Genomic DNA, 21316 nt, shown 5'->3' with positions numbered 1-21316 from the left:
TTTTTGTCTGGGAAAAGTTTATCCAGCAACACTCTTCCCTGAGGCCTTCAGTATGTTTTTATTTCAACTGGCCTTCATCCAGTCTGGGAAGCGTCAAGTGTTGGCAACAACTGGCATAGTTTATTGACAGCTTTAGTGACAATTACGGTGAACTTTTATAATCTTCATCAAAGGAACTGTCTGCATGATTTATTACACTTATTAACAGGAGCCAAATGTGTCTTTATTCTCGCATGCTCTGCGTTGGTGTATCGTCCCTTGGTCTGTGTTTGACAGAGCTCTTTGCGAGGAATAAGACAAGACAAGAGGAGACCTTTCAATGAGGTAAATGTGTTGTTGTCCCCTCTTGTGCGTTTGTATATATACCGTGGACACAGAGAGTTTTGCCGAGCAGTTTGACAGTTTCAAATTTCAATCACGCGCGAGCTGTCCTATTCAAAAATGTCTCAGCGCACTCTTACCAATACTCTCTGTGCAGTTTCCATGGTACCACGATGTCATTCTTCCGTCTCCTCTGTTCTATTGTCTCACCTCTCCACACGCACAGACGTGCCGTGAGCCACTCAGCGCGGCGTGAGGCAGCGTGCCGTCATCTATGCTTGACATTAGCATATCATTTTGGAAGGTTGGCTGTGGTAAACGCGCATCGCGCAAACTGCCGAGATTTTGCCTGTTTAGTGTCGCAAATAACCACACGGAGTAACGCCTTCGAACTGTACTAGCAGCATGTTTTCATTTTCACTGAGGTGCTTAGTCCGGTCTTCCAGGTCTTACTTGCTGCTTTTCACCATGCTCCTGACTGAGTTCACGTATAGTTCCCTATCTAAGCACTGGCAAGGACCTTGCTCCTGGAGCTGTGATGACTACATGGACAGCGTTTTCAACGTTGCATCGATCAGTAAGCCTTCTACTGGGACACAGCAAGTTGACTTCATGCATATCCTGTTTACTAAATGGTCTGTGCATCTGGATCCCGGGTGAGAGGTCGCTCACCGGAGATAATATCATTATTTATTAATATATTTGTGTTACAGATATTTCATGAATCCATTAGAGTTAACACTGTTTTTTTTTCAGGAATGTGGTGTGTTTTTAATATAGCAAATCTGTTGTGCTCATATGAAAACTCTATATTCTACGTTAGAGATATAGTAAGGTGTCTTTAGGTAGTAAATGCTATGAGTTGTCTGTATTCTAAGTTAGGGATGTAATTTGGTGTTTTTGGGTAGTCCATGCCCATCCATATTATCTGAATTAGTACCCTGAGGTATTTTTGTGTGGGTAGTCCATGCCCATGTTATAGTGCATGTTCATCCATGAGGTCAGACCCTACATAAAGGTGGTGTTTTTTTGGTGTGAGTATTCCATACCATGTACTTGGTGTTTAAAGGTAGTACTTACTCCACCTCTTGTCCCAGGGCTATAGTCTTTACTCTATGTTGTACCCTCTCATAGGGACGTTGGTGTCTATGGTAGTCTATGTCATGGTTGGTTGTTCGGGGATGTTGATGGGTAGTCAACACCCATAGTAGGTTCCATAAGTTTTTATGGCTAGTCCATGCCCCTTTTCCCAGAGATATGTTTGTTTACTCTGCGGTGTACCCTTTTTCAGGGGAGGTTATGTGTTTTTTGGGTAGTCAATGCCCATAGTATGTTTTTAAGTTTTAATGGCTACTCCATGCCTTTGTTCCCAGAGATATTTAGTCTGCTCTGCGGTGTACCCTATCCAGGGGAAACTTTGTTTTTTTTTTGGGTAGTCAATGCCCATGCTGTCCTGCAGTGTAACCATGCTGTCCTGCAGAGTACCCTTCTCAGGTTCAAAGTCTCCTGTTATTGATAAAGATTGTGTTTACACTATGTTTTATCTGAGTCTACCTTCTTGTAGCTACTGGCCAGGGCTTCATTTAGGTAAGATTCGAGTTACATTCTTGTCATACATTAAGTGTTGACATTTCTTCATCAAGGGTTGTGTTGAGGGTAGTCTTGGTTTGTTTCAAAACCTCACTCTTTTGTTAAGGAGAGGGGATGTGGTATATTATGTCATAGTCTGATGTCATAATATTGAATCTTTGTGTTTTTCTCAAATAATAATACCTCATGTTAAAGTCATCTTTTATTGTACACTACTACTTTTGGTTGTTCTAAAATGTGTACTTCCTTGCTGTTTGAGACTTATGAGGTATTGTTACTGAGTTTTCCTTTGTTCTGTTATTTCTCTATAAAGAGAGAGGATATGTAGTAAACACTATCTTCACTGTTCCTCTCTGGCTAGACAATACTACAATACCTATGACATCATAGAATGCCAGAGTATCTCTCTAGCTGGTTGTACCTCTCTATTGCCTGGTTGTGGCAGTTGGTCACCTGAGGCTGAGCTACCAACAGCGAGCTCCTGGTGGGGTTTCCTATCTATCTACATTGTAAAGTAATCTATCTGTCTAACCTGGAAGGAACCTGAATAAAGGATCTTAACCTATCAAGTGGACTCCTGATCTTCCTTTACTACAGCCACCATGCCTTGCCAAGCATTTTTAAATAAATCTGGAGAAACACAAAACAATGCGAGGTTTTTCCCTACAGTACTCTGAACACCATATTCTATTTTCCAGCAACATTTCATGTACAGCCATTCAGCCGTTTTCACATTGCTTCTCTTTAAATTAGACTCTATGACATGACACTCACTCTACTTTCCTGCATGGCTCGATATTCCACTCTATGACAAGTCACTCCACTCTGCCACTCCACTATGCGCTACTACACTATACACCACTGAATCTCTGACACTCCAGTCTACACTACTCAACTCTATGCTATTCTACTCCATGTTCTTCACTCTACAACACTCAACTCTGCTCCACTCTCTACCACAACACTGTAAGCAACTCCACGAAATGCTATTCCACAGTATGCCACTCCACTCTATGTCAATCCACTCTGGGTCATTGTATTTTATACTATCGTATTGTGTGCCATTCTACTCCACTCCAGTCTACAATATTCCCCTTTAGATAACTCCACTCTACCCTACTAAACTGTATGCCACTGTACCCTATTTCAGTGTACGCTACTCCTCTCAATGGCACTCCACTCTATGTCACTCCAGTGCATGCTTTTGTACTCTATGCCACTCTACTCTATGTGAGTTCACTCTATGCTACTCTACTCTATTTCAATCCACTCCACTCTACAAAATACTATTTGTCTCCCCACCATTCTAGTCTACACCTCTCCAGTTTGCAGCGCTCAACTCTACTCTACCCTCTGACATACCACTTCACTTCACTACACACCGCTCCATTCAAGTCCAACACACTCCACTCTTTTAGACACCCCTCCAGTTTATGCCACTTCAGTATGCATTATTTACCTGTAGGCCACTTCACTGTATATCACTCTGGTCTACACCATTTCACTCCACTGTAATCCATTGTCTGCCACTTGACTCTAACACACTGTATGCCACTTGACTCCAAGACACTGCATTCTATGCCATTCCACCCTACTGTATTCAACTGTATGGCACTTCACTTCACTCCATTCCACTGTACTCTACGCTGTTCCACTGTAGGCCACCCCACTATATGCACCTCCACTCTACGCTAAGGCACTGTATGGATCCCACTCTATGCCACAACATTTAATACCATTCCACTGTACACCACTCTACTGTATGACACAAAACTCCACACCAGGACACGGTACACTACTTAGCCAATAGGGGTGAAGGTGGAGGCAATATGGCATCCAGCAGTGAGAACGCCGTCAGGAGCTGAATAGCTTCTAAAGAGATTCATCTCCCTGCCAAATTGGAGCCATATCGGAGTGGACACTAGAATTTTGCTCTCCAGAATTGTCTAGTTACAGGAATTTATTATCAAAGCGAGAATACTCTCCATAGCCAGGGAGCATAGAACATTCACTGTACCAGTGGGGTATTATTTTTCCATATTCCAAAACTTGCCCATGGAAACTGCATTTAAGGTACAGAAAATGAGGGCTTTCTAGGTTTAAGGCCATTTCAATTCTAATTTCTTTTACACGGGGCTCGTCTTCAAAATTCCCTTTGAAAGGTTCATTTGTTATATTCTCCAAACCAGAGCAAGCCTAACAGTTTTTACAAGAGGAGAGTCCAAATTATTTGGCTTTGATGTATAGTTCATTGTAGGTCCAGTGAGTTGGAATTGGAGGGAAGAAGGTTTTTGGTGTTTATTCCGGAGACCAATTCCGGAGTTGGAGATGAAACTATACTATTGCCTGGATATCAGGAGTGACATCAGCACACAAGGTCCTAATCCCCATCCCTAGCAGGGCCAGAGCCAGCAGGGCCATTGCTGGATCTTTCTAGAGGCCTTGGGATGGGTTGGGGTGGAGATAGGGGAATGGATGGGTGAAGGGGAGGTGACAGGGAGGTGGGGGCAAACAAGAAAATAAAGTAAGGATTACTTAAAACCTGCCAATAAGGCTGCAATTGTTGAATCAGTTGCGGTTAACAATAAAACTAATGGGGGCGTGGCTAGCCGAGCAGCGAGATGGCCGCTCTCTGAGTGAGCTCCGCCGGCTACTCCAATTAATCCTTTAGTTCTCCTGTTCCTGGTGCCTGCAGACCCCCATTCCTCACGGGTTCAGCTCCGCACACCCGGGTGATCCTTAATCCCGAGTTTGGAGCGCTGGGGCGACTCTCATTAGCAGCGGAGACGGACTGAATTTTCGCCGGCCGGCGTGCAGATCGTGACCCTCGCCAGAAGTGCCTCTCGCTGGGAGCCGCGAGACACTGTGGGCCGCGGCTGCGGAGGCCCCTGTAGCTTGAACGGACTTTGCGGAGGAACGTTGCTGGCCGCGATACTGCCGAAGGCACTTTACCGCTGGACCCCCGCTGCAGCCGACAACGGTCTAAGCTGGCGAGAGGCTGTGGTGAGCCGGCAGAGACTGGCGCGGCTTGGCGAGAACGGCCGCACCGTGGCGGAGTGATCCTGCGTCCACCTGCGGCGGCGCTGACCTGTGAGGGCCCGGTGACGGAAGAGGAGATCGCGCCTGCACCACCCGCATTGCTGCAGAGGCCGGAGAGGAGGTGAGAAGGTGCTGCGGAAGGACGGGGTTAACTTGGTGCTCCTCCCGCTTCGCAGCCGCGCCCGGACCTCCCGCGGATCTCAGACTCGGCGGAGCGGACCACCGCACTCGCGGTGGGGTGCCTTGCTGCCCTGATCCCCCGGCACCCCTGGGCTGCGTTTTTCCTGCCTGGTGAGTGGATTATCCATTGCGCTGCAGGGACCCACCATTTTGAGCCCTGAAGAGGCCTGCTCCGCGTGCGGAAGATTCATGACCTCACTGGACACCTGCAGCTATCCTTAACGCGGCTGGCCCAACATACCGCGTTTGCATCATCACGCCTGGCGCGCCCTGGCACCACCTGGACAATAACGAGCAGGCTGAGCACTTGCTGGCAGTGGCGCAAGATAGGTGCTGCCCCATTGAGTGGCCGGCGGATTTATTTGGACTGCGGAGATGGGGAAAAACGACGCCAAACAATCTAAACTCAGCTTTGACAATAGAAAGCCACCGAAACACACGGCGATGGAATCGGATAATGGCGCATCGTCATCGCAAGGTGCTACCCCGGACATAGATTTTGGGGCCCTCATCATGGAGGTGAGAACCAGCTTGAAGAGCATAGATGCCAAGCTTGACAATATGGCCGCGCAACTCGAATCCGTGAAGGCAAAGGTGGACACCCACGAGAAGAGACTGGACTGTCTCGAAAATAGGCAGACCGAATGTTGCGAATTCCAGCAACAGGCCAAGCGACATATCACGACGCTGGAGCGGGAAATCGACAATTTGCGCGCCAAGTCGGACGATTTGGAAGCACGTTCCAGAAGATCCAACATCCGCATTACAGGCATTCCGGAGACTACCAACACAGGAAAGATGGAATCGTTTGTATCGAGCCTCCTACATGACCTGTTTGATCCAGATCTGTCCCCGGTTTTCGCGGTGGAGAGAGCGCACAGGTCCCTTGGGAAAAAAACCCCGGTGGGCGCCCCTCCGCGTCCGATTCTAGCTAAACTTCTCAACTACCAGGATAGGGACGTCATTCTGCGCTTGGCGAGAGAGAAGGGTAAGATCACACACCAAGGCAATCACATCTCCTTCTACCCGGATTTCACCCCCCTGGTGCAAGCGGCCCGTAAAGGATTCCTACCAGCAAAGAAAATTCTACTGCAGGCTGGCGTGCCCTACTCTCTCCTATACCCGGCAAAGTTGAAGGTTCAACACGAAAACACCGCTCACTTCTTCACAGACGCCAAGTCTGCCCTCAAGTTCGCCAAACACATTTGTGCTGGAGCTAGGAGAAAATCGCCGAGACTTGAGGAAGCTTCAGACCACCTCAGTGACAATGACTGAGGACTCTACAACGCTCACCCTGCATGGCTGCAAATTTACTCTTTGCCTCGAACTTGGGAGCCTGAGTCAGCCTTGCACACAGATCTGCTCCTCCCGAACTGACTCACTGGGGGTAAGTCATTGAGACGCTTTTGAGCGCCAAATTTTGCTGTTGTCACCGCGCCTCCTTTGAGACATTGGTTGCTTGCGGACGTATTGGACCACGGGATGGGGGCACTGCTGGAACCCAGGAACTCTAAAGTTTGACTGTAGCCACCCCGCGTATACGGGGGTGTTTGCCGAGCGCACCACGCCTCATGGGGTGCCTCCCTTTGTTGTTGATGTTGGGGTATTTTCACGCTATGCGTGCATGTTTCTGGGATATGTCACAACCTAATTGGGGGGTTGCTGAGGGTGGGGGATGGAGGGGGGGATTTCGCAAGTTGCGAGTTTTAGTTCATATCTGGTGCAATGTACTACTACACATGCCTATATATTTGCGCGCTGTGTCTGCAGCTATGGTGTCTGGGTGCCCGTCAGGCCTCCGGGGGCGGGGATATGTGGTGGGGTTTCAATGCTGTCATGCACTTTAATGGGGGGTATCAAACTTTGGACTTGGAACATTAGAGGCCTTGGGGACTTCAAGAAGGCCCGTTTGCTGCATGGCATGTTGTCCAGACACAATGTTGATATTTGCTTTCTACAAGAAACTCATTTGAATGTGACCCCCTCAGCTCGATTGAAAAATTCCAGATGGGCGCACGTCTATTCTTCCATATACTCCACTTATGCAAGGGGCGTTGCCATACTCATTCGCAGAGGGTTGGATTGGCGGGAATACTCCCAGGTGTGTGATGTGGAGGGTAGATATGTCCTGCTCCATGGGTCTTTACAGGGGCGACCCATTGTCCTGGCTGCAATCTATGGCCCCAATGTGGACGATCCTGACTTTTTCAGAAATGTTTGGGCGAGGATTGAGTTGCTGAACTGCCAGACGGTTGTGCTGGGGGGTGATTTTAACGTTGTGTTGAATGACGACATGGATCGTAGGGGTGTGAGCAGACCGCAGCATATTAGAGCACGTCAGGCGCTCTTTGATGTCATGAATGAGGGTCTGCTTTCAGATGTGTGGAGAGCCAGGAATCCGGGAGTCAAAGTGGGGACCTGCTACACCTGCCATAAAGCTGCCTGGTCCAGGCTAGACTTCTGGTTGGTGTCTCCTGAAGTTGCGACTTGGGTGTCGAATGTTGATATCATGGCTAGATCACTGTCAGACCATGCTCCGTGTCTGTTGGAACTGCGCCCCCCCCGACACTATAAACAGGGCGTTCCAATAGCGCCTTCCCCCACATGTGCTCACAGACCCAGTATTCGTAGAGGAGATCAGAGAGGACATCACTAAATATTTTGCTGAGAATGCTGGGTCTGCCACATCTGAGGCTATTGTGTGGGATGCCTTCAAAGCTATAATCAGAGGTCAATGTATAGCACGAAAAGCAGGGGTCCTACGCACCATCAGGGACACGTTGGCTAAACTTGAGGGGGAACTGAAAGACCTTGATGTTGCTTTTAGCTCTGACCCGTCGTTGGAGATTGCTGGCGCTCTCAAAACTAAATTGCTGGCCTTTAGTGAGGAAGCAGAGCGGGAGGTGCGATTTCTGGGGAAACAAGCTGAAGCGCGCAGATATGGGGAGGGGGATAGACCGAGCAGGACCCTTGCCAGGCTGATTACTCCTCGCACACAATCAAACTATATCCACACTATTTATGATAAATCCGGACACTTAGTGATGGGCCAGGAGGCAGTGTTAGGAGCCTTCGCGGACTTCTATGCTACCCTGTACACCTCAAAACAACCCACTGCACCGACATCACTACGAGAATTCCTTGACTCCATAGCGCTCGTATGGTTCAACAACAACCACAGACAGTACATGGACCTCACCGTCACAATACAAGATATCGCCCAGGTGATTAAAAGCATGCCGGCCAATAAAGCCCCTGGCCCAGATGGCCTGACCACCTCCTTCTATAAAACCTATGTAGCTGAACTGGCGCCGAGACTACACTCCGTATTTGTCGAGGCTCTTGAATTAAATTCCCTTCCAGACTCCATGCGTGAGGCTCTAATTATCACACTGCTTAAGCCGGATAAAGATGAACAACAGCTAGACTCCTACAGGCCCCTATCTCTTATAAACGTTGATGCTAAAATATACGCGAAGGTCATTGCAGATAGATTACAACCGATGTTGCCTATGATTGCGCTTCCAGACCAATCGGGGTTCATCCCTGGCCGCGCGACATCACATAATCTCAGAACTATCTTCTCTGTCCTTCACTATTTACACCCATCAGTACAGGCGGCGGTGGTGTTCCTTGACGCCACCAAGGCCTTCGACTCCTTAGAGTGGCCCTACCTCTTTAGTGTCCTGAGGCGGATGGGCTTCAGCCAAAACTTCATGACCCTGATCAAGCTCCTTTACACGGAACCCAGAGCCCGGGTGAGCGTTAATGGTCTCGTCTCCAAGCCATTTAGTGTCTCAAGAGGTACCAGGCAGGGTTGTCCTCTGTCCCCACTCCTCTTTGCGATTGCGATGGAGCCGCTTGCGGCTCGAGTAAGGCAACATCATACCGCCAGGGGCATTGGATTTAGTGCTAGAAGCTTACTGATTTCGCTATACGCGGATGATGTCACCTTGTACGTCCTGAATCCCAAAGATAACCTGAGTCCGCTACTCCGTGAATTTGTAAGATTTGAGGGCCTGGCGGGGATATCCATTAACTGGTCAAAGTCAGTGGCCTCCCCCCTGACGGAGAGCACAGATCGCCCTGCTCCTGACTACCCCCTCAGATGGGAGACGGAAGCTGTCAGGTATTTGGGCATCTGGATCAGCCGAGATGTGCAGGAGTTGTGGTCGCTGAATTTCGGGAGGGCGGTGGACTGGTTGGAAGGGAAGGTCGAGGTCTGGAACAAATTACCGCTATCCCTGGTCGCGAGAATTGCACTGGCCAAAATGGTGGTTCTCCCCAAATTCTTGTATTTGTTTGTAAACGTACCACTGCCTATGACGGCGTACTTCCACGCTCGTGTCCGCTCACTACTGCTGAAACTGGTGTGGGCCGGCGGTCAGGCCAGAGTCTCCTGGGACCTACTCACGCTTCCGCTCCGACAAGGGGGCCTGGGTGCCCCGGACTTGAAGCTCTATTCCCTCTGTGCGCAGGCTCACTTCCTGGAGCTAGCAGTGGTCGCCCCCTTGCCACTACGAGTGGCACTATACGGAAAGGTTACATGCCCGTCGCGTGAGGTAGACACAGTGGAAATGGTCCGCTGGTCCTGGCGCGAACTTCAGAAAAGAGCCGGTCTCTCCCTCCTTTATGCGCCAGCCGTCCCCCTGAGAGGTAACCCGATGCTGCCTTGTTTGACAGCAAGAGGTGACGTCCTCACTATCCGTGGAAATCGACGTCTCACCTTCGCTGACCTATATCCTGACGGCACTTTTTTCGAGATGCCCGCTGGTGGGGACGACCAGTCCTGCTCGTTTGCTGACACGCTACTATACCATTCCCTTAGGGAATCTTGCAAGAAGATTGGACCGTGCTTCCCGGAGGAACCTTGCACACTAGCCGCCCTCCAAAACTTGCTTTCACGACCTTCTCCCAAGAAGCTGGTGTCCAGACTGTATAACTGCATGCAGGACCAGGCCCCGGTGATAGTGGCCGCGGCCAAGCATGCTTGGGCGGAGGACCTGGGGAGCCTGCTGCCGGACGACACATGGGAGTATTGCTGTATGCAACTCACAGCCCTATCCCCAAATTATCGGTTGCGGCTTATCCACTTCAAATTCCTACACCGATATTACCGCACTCCGACACTACTACACCGTATGGGTATCCGTGAGGACGCCTCTTGCTGGAAATGTGGGGGTGAGGGTGCGTCCTTTATTCATGTGGCTTGGAGCTGCCCCAAGCTGAGTACATACTGGTCGGAGGTCTTCACGGCCATCAATCACATCATACATAGGAATGACTCACCGTCCCCACTACTGGGTCTGCTGGGGTATGTTAAAGACACTGAACCCTGCGACAGGAAACTGCATGCATTACTCCTATTATACGCCAAACGACAGGTCGCACTGCACTGGGGCAGACCGGCCCTCCCCTCTTTCGAGGGCTGGATCAGAGATGTGACATACGGCCACACACAACTGACGCACTACTGGGAGACCATGCCCACCGCTTCCAGACCCACTGACATATGGGGCCCGTTTATACAGTGGACTAAAGAGCGCACGGGTTCAGACACCCCAGGTACCTCACGTGCTATGAGTGTTTCAGACGACATGGGCTGAATGTGCGCGCTGCGTAGGTTAATGAGTCTAATCTCCTGGACACGCGCTGCCGCGGACAAACCCTGCCCCGACGCACGCTCTGCGTTTGCTGTCCTCACTGACCCTGATTATGTCCATGGCCCCCCCCCTCACTCTGGCCCACCTGTGGTCCACTCATTGCCCCTCCCCCCACACGCCCTTTGGCCTATACGTGCACAGAAAAGATGCACTTACACGCCCGCCCTGACTATGGCTTGCCCTCTATCTGAATGATCCGTGGCAGGCCCACAAGTCCCTTTTGCTGACTGAAGTGTTGTATGGCTGCTGTTTCTACGTACTTGCACCTAGGTTTGACGTTTTTTGGTTTAGCTTGTTGGGGGGTCCTGTTGGGAGAAAAATGGTGCTGATAGACACATCCTTTCTACAAGCCGCGGCAGCGGGTGGTTGACCGCTGCTTATTTAGGTGCGGCTTCATTGATCTTCGCTATCTTTCAAATGTCAACAGCACTGTGAGAAAAGTAAGACCGTTTACTTGCTGAAGTCGCACTGCACACGCTACAGATTTTATTGTATTCCGTGTTTACCTCTGTATGCTTCACCCGGCCGGATGACGGCCTCTGATCTGTTTCTCTGCAATTTTTGTATGACCTACCTGATAGCGGCCTGCCTCCGGGGTGTTGGCGTGACGCAGTGTGAATCTTCTTTTTCATTTGTTTACAATAAATGTCTTACAACAAAAAAAAAACAAAAAAAAAAAAAAAACAATAAAACTAATAAGGACAATGGTTACCATCTTGTCTTGAAATATTAATGGTATGAAAATTCAGAAGAAACATTGTGAATCAATCTAGATATTCCGGTAATACAAGAACTCTATATTTCTAAAATGGAGGCTAAAATTCACAACTTATCGAAATGCTGCAGAGGGTGTATCGTATCGTTGAGCTCCACAGAGCTTCTGCATCTTCTATGTTCGCTTCACTCAGTTATCATGTTGACATGGGAAGACAACTGTTAATTTAATACAAATTCATGTGACTTGTATTTCCCCAAATATATTTTAGGTTGTTCTATTTATATTCAGTATTTATGTACACTTAGGCATGAATATGTATTGATTAATCAAGTCTCAGCACATCCTAAAACAAACACAAAAAAAATCTCTGCAGGAAGGCGACTGAATATGTTCATTCAGATCCGTATGTCATAATTTATGTCCCGCTCAGGGTAGCACAAAAACACACATAGAAATCACGGTCTTACGCAGTTGTATTAAGGCTTTACTAACTCAATAAAAAGGCATTTCCAACATGTATGTTCCTTTTTGCATTAGTTCAAAAATCCTGCAGCTGTTGGCATCCTTAAGTAAACTCAACATGTTGCCAATTTCTATTGCTCAACTCAGGCATCCAGATGGCCAGCTATGTACTCATCACTCTGAGATTATATTAAGCTGCACTTTATTAGGCGGAGTCAGACAGAAGTACTACAGTCATTGGAGTTTTTCTCAGACACTTACGCCTGCGTAAACTTGATAATGGGATCATATCATGGTTAGTGAAAAGTTCTCCAAAAAAGAGGTTATACAAATCATATCTGATTTGCCTGGAGTGAAAGCCCCAGGACCACATTATATTTCAACCAAAATCCACAAGATTCTGTTTTTTAGAAATACAACTATATTTTTGGAAGTGACTAGGGGAAATTCAGAACTCAGGCTGTATTCCTTCTTCCTGAGATGCAGCCACAATAACAATATTTAAAACAATATGATAAGAAACAGGACAAATCTACCTCATATTGCCCTTGTTTACTAGTTCCTATTTTACTACTTAACAAAAATTCCAAGATCTGGCTTAAATTACTGTGTGCCCTTGGGAGGTGGTTGTCCCAGGGCTGAGTGGGGCACAATGCCTCCTGCACTTTATGATTAAAGCCCTGGGGAGGTGGCGGTCCCAGGGCTGAGAGGGTCACAATGCCCCCTGCACTTTATGATTAAAGCCCTGGGGAGGTGGCGGTCCCAGGGGCTGAGAGGGGCACAATGCCCCCTGCACTTTATGATTAAAGCCCTGGGGAGGTGGCGGTCCCAAGGGCTGAGAGGGGCACAATGCCCCCTGCACTTTATGATTAAAGCCCTGGGGAGGTGGCGGTCCCAGGGCTGAGAGGGGCACAATGCCCCATGCACTTTATGATTAAAGCCCTGGGGAGGTGGCGGTCCCAGGGGCTGAGAGGGGCACAATGCCCCCTGCACTTTATGATTAAAGCCCTGGGGAGGGGGCGGTCGCCAGGGCTGAGAGGGGCACAATGCCCCCTGCACTTTATGATTAAAGCCCTGGGGAGGTGGCAGTCCCAGGGGCTGAGAGGGTCACAATGCCCCCTGCACTTTATGATTAAAGCCCTGGGGAGGTGGCGGTCCCAGGGGCTGAGAGGGGCACAATGCCCCCTGCACTTTATGAGTAAAGCCCTGGGGAGGTGGCAGTCCCCAGGGCTGAGAGGGGCACAATGCCCCCTGCACTTTATGATTAAAGCGCTGGGGAGGTGGCGGTCCCCAGGGCTGAGAGGGGCACAATGCCCCCTGCACTTTATGATTAAAGCCCTGGGGAGGTGGCGGTCCCCAGGGCTGAGAGGGGCACAATGCCCCCTGCACTTTATGATTAAAGCCCTAGGGAGGTGGCGGTCCCAGGGGCTGCGAGGGGCAAAATGCGCCCTGCACTTTATGATTAAAGCCCTGGGGAGGTGGCGGTCCCCAGGGCTGAGAGGGGCACAATGCCCCCTGCACTTTATGATTAAAGCCCTGGGGAGGTGGCGGTCCCCAGCGCTGAGAGGGGCACAATGCCCCCTGCACTTTATGATTAAAGCCCTGGGGAGGTGGCGGTCCCCAGGGCTGAGAGGGGCACAATGCCCCCTGCACTTTATGATTAAAGCGCTGGGGAGGTGGCGGTCCCAGGGGCTGCATGGGGGGTCAAGAGCCCCCCTATGCTTTTCATTTTTTTTTTCAATAAAGCCACAGGGAGGTGGCAGTCCCTGGGACTGTGGGGGCTCCACAGGCCCCCCATACCTTTATTAAATATTGCCTCTCAGGGGCTTTAAGAAACCAAAGTGCAGAAGACCGCACTTCATTTTTTAAAAATGTTCTTCTTGATTTGTGAACCCAGTGCAACTCTGAACAATCTTTTTTTTAATTCTTTTTTTGGGCCTGGGCGTCCCCGACCCCCTGAGCAGGCCTAGGGTGTCAGGATGTTTCTACCCTTCACTTTTTTCTTTATTTTACATTTTTTTTTCCTCTTCCTTCAGTCTGGTTTGGAATGTTGGCAGCCAATCAGAATTAAGCTTGTGCTCGGGAGGATTTGTGGCTCTTCCTCGGTGCTAAGATATCCTACTTTTATTTGTTTAATTCCTCAGGAACTACTGAATTAATTTACTAAGGGTGGGCGTAAAATCCGTTTCGCGGGCGAATTTGCGGATTTTCCGCAATTTCGCGATCCGCGAATCTCGCGAAATCGCGGTAAATCCGCGAATCAGCGGGGACGAATTTTCAGCCAAGCAAGGGTTACAGCAGCAGGTGCAAAAGTTGAACCTAATTTCTTTGTAACCTTTTACAGTGCAGTGCAGTCCTCAACATCAAGTTGGCGACCACAAGCAAGCAAAATGACATCCCGGCGAGACTTTTTCCTCGCTCGCGATCAGCAACATCAAGTTGCTAATTGCGAGTATGGAAAAAAAACTCCTGGTGAGATTCTCAACGTGGGATGGTCAGGTTTCTCATTGCGAGTGGTTGCGTATGCTCGCAACCACTCCTGATGAGAAACTACCAGTCCTCATTGAGAAAGCTGCCGCTCGTGGAAAAATCTACTTGATCAGCAGTAAAAGACAGCTCTCACTGTGCAAGATGCCGTATTCAGTGATTGCACCGAGCGGATACGTATCTGGCACTCTGCAATCATCGTGAAAAGTGCACTACGCAGTTTGCGTAGTGCTAAGCTAAATTTGCATAGTGTGAAGTGCACTTCAGGTAGCTACGTGTAGCGCTACTTCTCGACTACGCCCAGGGTTTGTTTTTTTACTCATAACCTCTGCACAGTGCATATACAGCATAGTAATAATGGGCAAATTACATCCTGTGCTGATAGCTACAGAACCATTGGGATAGTCAGATATTCCTAAATGTAGACACTTCAGATTTGCATTTCTTGCTTTCATATCGCAAGTCATCATTAATCCAGTTTGTTAAATTGAGTTAATCATGACTCCAGGTCCCACAATACACCATGTCAGACCATGCTTTAACCCCTTCCATGCTGGTGACGAACCCCAGCCGACATGCACTACGGTGCTCGTGTGCTGATGACGGCTGGGGTTCGTCATGGCCCGCCCGTGTTCGGCCGGCGGCCGCACACGGGAAAAATCGCGGCCGCATCGAAGGGGTAAGCATGAAATCTTACTTCTGTGAAGGCTAATCCACCTGGGAGGGACCCATGTTACTGTAAACTCTATTGGCACAGGTACACTCGTCAATATCACGTGGCCTATTTTCTAACTGCATGTTGAAGAATGTTTAATAGTACTAGAGTAGCAGTGTCCCGGCGCTAATCCAGTAGCAAGCCGAGTTACAAAGTGAATATTCACGTTTGCATCCCCCTCCTGAAAGTATATCTTGAGCTTTCCTACTACAGGTGCACTGGAAGAGAATTCCATCGAGATGGCCTTAGACAGGAAAAGGCCCATCCACTAATCCTTGACAATCTCACTCTCGACACTCTACCCACAGCCAGATGTGACGCCCGGAGGCTACTTGCAGGATTTAAAAAATAGAATACGAGAAGCCAGATAGCATGGACCAATATTGTGGAGAGCACAAAAAATTATGCACCAAGGTTTTGTACCAAATCAATCAATCAATCATGGTATTTATAAGGCACACTACATACCCGAGAGGCTCTCAAGGCGCTGGAGTGGGGGAACGCTGCTACTGTTCGAAGAGCCAGGTCTTAAGAAGTCTCCTGAAGGTTAGGAGGTTTTCAGTCTGCTGCAGGCGGATGGGGAGGGTGTTATATGTCTTGGCGGCGAGGTGGGAGAATGATCTGCCGCCGGTGATCACTCTTCGGATTCTGGGGACGGTCGCGAGAGTGTGGTCTGCTGAGCGGAGCTGGTGGGTGGGTGGGGATGAAGAGGCTAAGTCGGCTGTTGAGGTATTCTGGTCCCGTGTTATGGAGTGCCTTATGTGCATGGGTGAGGAGCTTGAAGGTTATCCTCTTGTTGATGGTGAGCCATTGCAGGTCTCTCAGGTGGGGGGTGATGTGGCTGCGGCAAGGGATGTTGAGGATCAGGCGGGCGGAGAAGTTCTGGATGCGAATTGAGTCATTATTTATTACCCCTCAAAAATAATGATACATCATTTGTTGAGGCAGATAAATAAAGCCTATTTGGAGTTAAAGGGAATACCATGAGGATTTAGGTCTTTAGTGCATCAAAATCAGCATGATACAGCAGAGTACATATGCTTTCTCTGTTAAATTCCAGCAGGTTTGATGTCCTGTAATATAGTGAATGCTGGGATATTGAGGCACTTGAAAACTATCAAACCTGTTAAATTAAGTCAAACTGTACGTAAATAGTGATTTATGCAGCCACTCATAATTAGGCCCTAAGCAGTAAATGTGGGAGGGGAAAGAAGGTGGGCATACTGACACTAAATAAACGTATAATGACCTTAAAGTATTACATTTACTGTACTCTTGAGATAAACATAGACATGTATTTGAAATTCGGTTTCAATTAGTTTAATGTGTTGTTTAAACATAATAATTAAGATCTGTTTACTTAAGGTTATAGCAAAATCAGTTTTTACATATTAATAAACCTACATGTGTGCCTTATTCATATTCTGTGGTGAACATGATTGGCATTAGACATTTTAAAATATGTTTTAAAATATCTATAGAGCTGACTAGGACTTTGACGGTGCTACATCGGCTCTCCGCCGACACAGCACCGCCAAGCTATGCAAGGACTGCACACCTTATTATGAGTTGAACTCGTGTAAGGCAGTGTATCCTGTGTGGTGCTTGTGACCTAGTGTAGTATTCTGCGTTTAGAAAGCAGCTTTCAGCCAGGAGGTACAATAGAACAAGGATATCCGTAGTGCCATGTTGTTGGCTTCAACTTGGTGAATGGGGATGTGATCTATACGGGGCTTTTCCCCAAAAAAATATATAGAAAGAAGGTAACTCATGAGAGACATTTTTTATCCGTGAATTCCATTTCTATTTTTTGCACAGGTTGTCAAGTCGGGGTCCAAGGAATATGGTGCCCAATGCTGCTGACAATTCTAATTGGACGAAACGTCCTCCATCGAATCTATTTAGGGTATCAATGTGCACTTTTAGTGGGCCATTTTTTAGGTGCATTTTGGAAAGAAAAACAGTTTGTTTAGAGTTCAACAAGTCAATGTTTGAATTATTGAAGAGAAGAAAAGTGGTACACAGATTTTTTAGATTAGAGAATGGTCTCAGGTTTTTTAATAAAATGTGGTCCATTTTTTTTCCAACAGAGAAGTAGTTTGTCCAGTCTTGAGTGAGGAGAGGTATTTACCTGGGTACATGTCCATCTGCCGTATGCATAAAGAGGGAAGAGATTCCATGTGTTGGACAAATTATTAAACAATTTCTCCTATAATTGTAGATTACAAAAGATTTGCCAAAACCCCTTTCTATCCAAATCCATTGTGAAAGAACATTCAGGATTTATAAGATGGAGACTCTCTTCAGACAACACTAGATTGTTTTTTAAATGTTCTTAATAATTCTTCCCTCGTTTATAATCCATTAACAGCAATAACTGTAGATGTGGAAACAGCACTTGATAGGATTGATAGGAATTTTATGCTCAAATCTTTAGATTGGCATGGCTTTGGCCTAAACGTTATCTCACTCATCTCCTTACTGTACGTCTCTCCGAAAGCCTCCGTTTTGGTCAATGGGAAAACTTCTTCTTCTGTCTTTAAAGGAGGGCTCATAAAAAATCCCCAATAGCCCCTTATTATTTGTTCTGACCCTCGAACCCTTCATTTCAGAATTCATAGTCCCCCTCAATAATAGGTTTTTATTTGGGAGATACTCAATTAAGATAATCAGCATATGTTGAAGACATTTATTTTTTATTTTGAAAGGAGGTACCTCCATACCATCTCTAATTAAGGAAATGTTTTAATTTGTCCTTGATTTCAGGCTAGAAAATCAATTACAATAAAACTGAATTCCTCCCTCTCAATGCATTCTCAAAAATTAATTTATTCATCTAGATTGATGAAACCCTTGAACAAATACATATCTAGGAATTTCAATAAGGCCCACCATTAGTGAGTTATTTCTTTTTAATTTCAAGGAAGCTTTGACTACAGCAAGTTGAGACCTTACTTTCCCAATGGTATCCTTTGTTTATTTCTTGTTGGGGCCATCTCAAATTGAATCAAATGATTATTACTCCTGTATGATCACTGTAAGTGAATCTGTCCTTTCTGAATTCGTAGTGGGACATAACAAATCCAGATTTTCTTTAGCAAAGCTTAAGCAATCTAAACAAGAATGTGGTACAAATGTTCCAGAATTCTAGCTTTACCATAGCACCTTTTGTTTACAACAAGACTCTGCTTGAATGCTGGGCACTTCTTCCCATATTCTACGTTATTCCCAGATACCAAGGTGTCACTCATGACGTCTTTATTAACTCATGTTTTAACTTCTTTTGCCTCATATTCCCCAGTTACATGTTTACACCTTTTATAAAAATACTGGCCAAGTGCTGAACCCCTACTAATACCCATATGTTCTAAATCATAATAATACTTACAACCTGTTTACTGTATAACACATTTACAATTCCCCAGGCCTCAACTTTTTCAGAATCCTTTTGCCTATTAAGTTCCTTCCTAAAGCCCTCTTAATAAACAATCATTGTGTATTTAAAAATCTCTCTTCACCTAAATCAAAGTTGGAACTTCTTTGGGAATCTGAATTATGATGGGATAAAATGAAGCTTACCATGCACAAAATATCTACCCGGACTGATACAACACAAACATTGCTTTTTATCATGTACTCAATGATATTCCCTCTCTTACTGCTAAATTATCTAAAGCCAGTACTAATAACATTTGGTCATGTAACCTCACACTGATACAAGGGATATGCTATTTTGGGGTCCAAACAACATAACATTTTATCCTACAGTTTGGTCTCAAATTAAAGTGATCCTTCATATTCAGGGTCCATTCTTGATTTTAACTCCTTTTCTAGGAAGTTTGGTCGATAACAAAAATCAAACCATGTATACAATTAGGTTGTAAGATTTTTTGTTGTCTTTTGTTTTTCAACAAATAACTACTAATTGGAAATGCTCTTCTAATGTTTCCCTTGAAGCGTGTTGGTATAGCGTATGTCATCACCATAGACTTGTTAGAACCTTTGTGCCCCATTCTTTTTCTGTAAACATAGAAACTCTCTTTGCTTGCCATTTGCACTTTTTCTGGATTGTAATTTTAGATATGTTTCCAACTACAATTGTATATCATCAGAAAACTCTAAGGCACTATGAATGCTGAATTCTCTGGTTTTTTGTTATGTCATATTTATTAAACTTCGATAGCCTAATGTCACTGTATTCATTTTGATTAATAAACAATGCAATATTTTCTCTCATCCTCTTGTGTCCCCATCCCTTTTAACCTTTATCCTTGTTTTTCTTGATGTTAATGTTTGATGTTAATCGATAAATCGTTTCACCCCTAAACTGCGTACTTTGACTTATGATGCACATGGGTTTGTGTGACTCTATGCAGCATGATTCTGCTCTAACACCGGGGAGAGAGCAGGAAAGTGCTGCATCCCTGTAGATGTGCTGCTTTTCTTCTCTCTCTGTCATGCAATGCGGTGCAGCAACTTAGGGTGATATGCTGTGTTCTGTGGCATCTTCTAAACCAGGGTCTAAGACCTCAGTAATAGCTGATGATCATCATCCTGGGCACAGGCAGTCTTTGACCCAACCTTCATAGGCACAAGTCCTCCTTTGAGGCCAAGATAGCAGTAAGATCAGACTGGGGAAACAGGTCAATGTTGAAAAGCAGAGGGCCCAGAAATGATCACAAAGGAACCCACAGAATATTGTTTCAAAGATGGCATCATCTGACCAAGTGAGAAGATACAACCGTACTGTGCGCCGCACCCTGAAAAGCAGCTTCAAGTCTATGCAGTCAAACCTCATGAGAAGCAGTGTCAGAAAACATTGTTGATCTATGCATGCAGATCAAATAACATACAACCAGAAAATTAATGATGAAAACATTTATTTTTATGATTTCTAATGCACCATATTTACTGAGGGCGCCTTTCCGAGGAGCTCTGATAATCTAAAGGATGCTGGTGATTAATAAATGGCTTTATTTGAGCGATTGTGAAACATTATAGAAGTAAGCTCTTGAGATTTAACCCACATGAAAAAAAGGCCAATAACATTATTCATTCATTTACATTGCTAATTTCTTTAGCTGGGAAATGGAAGATACATTCAGCTGCTGCATGAACACTGGGCCTATAGGCTGAAAATGAATATACGTAGAACCTTGAGGGGGAGAAATGGAGAAACTGAAGCAGAAACCAGGAGAGAGAGGAGGAGAGATTAGACAAGGAGGGGCAGACAAAAAAGAATTCTACTGCTAAGCAGCAAGAGAAGATACAGAAAGCAACACATTCTTGATGTCAGCAGTCGTGAGGTTAATAAGAGTGGAAACAAGGAAAATGTTACTCAGGTCAAAGGTGACCTGTCTGCTTCCTCTTGGGTTGGAAGGTCAATCAAGTGTGGGTCATCAGAGGATGGGGTGTCTACCACTTTGCGGGCGAAAGCATATATAAAGCTATGATAATCTCCCATCTCATACAAGCGGCGACATGTTCTTGGTAATACATGTAGATCCTCAATGACATAACCATAATCCTCGAGTGCTTGTCTCACAAATTCCGCCTCAATGCTCAGGTGAGGCCACCGGAAATTCCCAACCAGGAAATAGGTTTCTCCAAGGCAAGCTATTATTATCAGATGCCCCCCCTTTTTCAACAGTGAGGAGACATTCTTCATGGCACTGCAGAACGCATCCTTGCTGGTCACGTGACACTCCAAGCAGTGTGCCAGGAACAGGCAGTCAGCTGGGGGCACGACCACAGGGTGGAAGGGATTACTTCGGCAGACATCATATTTAAGAACTTGTTTCATATTCGTCCTCAGCATGTCCTCCATCTCAGTCCATGGTTCCCTAGAAATAAAGATACACACACAACTCATTTCATGTTTGATTGTTGAATTTAATATTTGTTTTTCATTTTATGTCATAAGAAGTTCCTAAACCTGGTTTCGAGCCTTGTAATTTGGTGTTTTAGTAAAAAAGAGTCCTCGCTCTGAAGCACCTGTACAGCACATTTCCATTGGTGGTATGGCGGGCCCATCTGCACTGCCCACAGGTCCCCAGTGCTTCCAGTCCAGACTCCAGCACACAAATCTTGAGTATGGGTGGTAAGGCTGGCTCATTTGTGCTGCCCACAGACCTCTAGTGC

General features: G+C 46.5%; 1 protein-coding gene across 1 annotated transcript in view; it reads right to left on the bottom strand.

Moving 5' to 3' along the window:
• Positions 1-20038: 20038 nt before the first annotated feature.
• Positions 20039-21316, bottom strand: part of LOC147718231 (indolethylamine N-methyltransferase-like) — a 41813-nt gene continuing 40535 nt past the window's right edge. Inside the window, exon 3 of the mRNA XM_086966651.1 lies at positions 20039-21018. Coding sequence (XP_086822777.1) covers positions 20514-21018 — 505 coding nt within the window. The 3' untranslated portion in view covers positions 20039-20513. The remainder of the gene's footprint in view (positions 21019-21316) is intronic.

Source organism: Lissotriton vulgaris, chromosome 4_1, assembly GCF_964263255.1.
Source record: "Lissotriton vulgaris chromosome 4_1, aLisVul1.2, whole genome shotgun sequence".
NCBI classification, from domain to species: Eukaryota; Metazoa; Chordata; class Amphibia; order Caudata; family Salamandridae; genus Lissotriton; species Lissotriton vulgaris.
The sequence above is the reverse complement of the archived record's forward strand: the minus strand, read 5'-3'. Positions and strand labels throughout refer to the sequence as shown.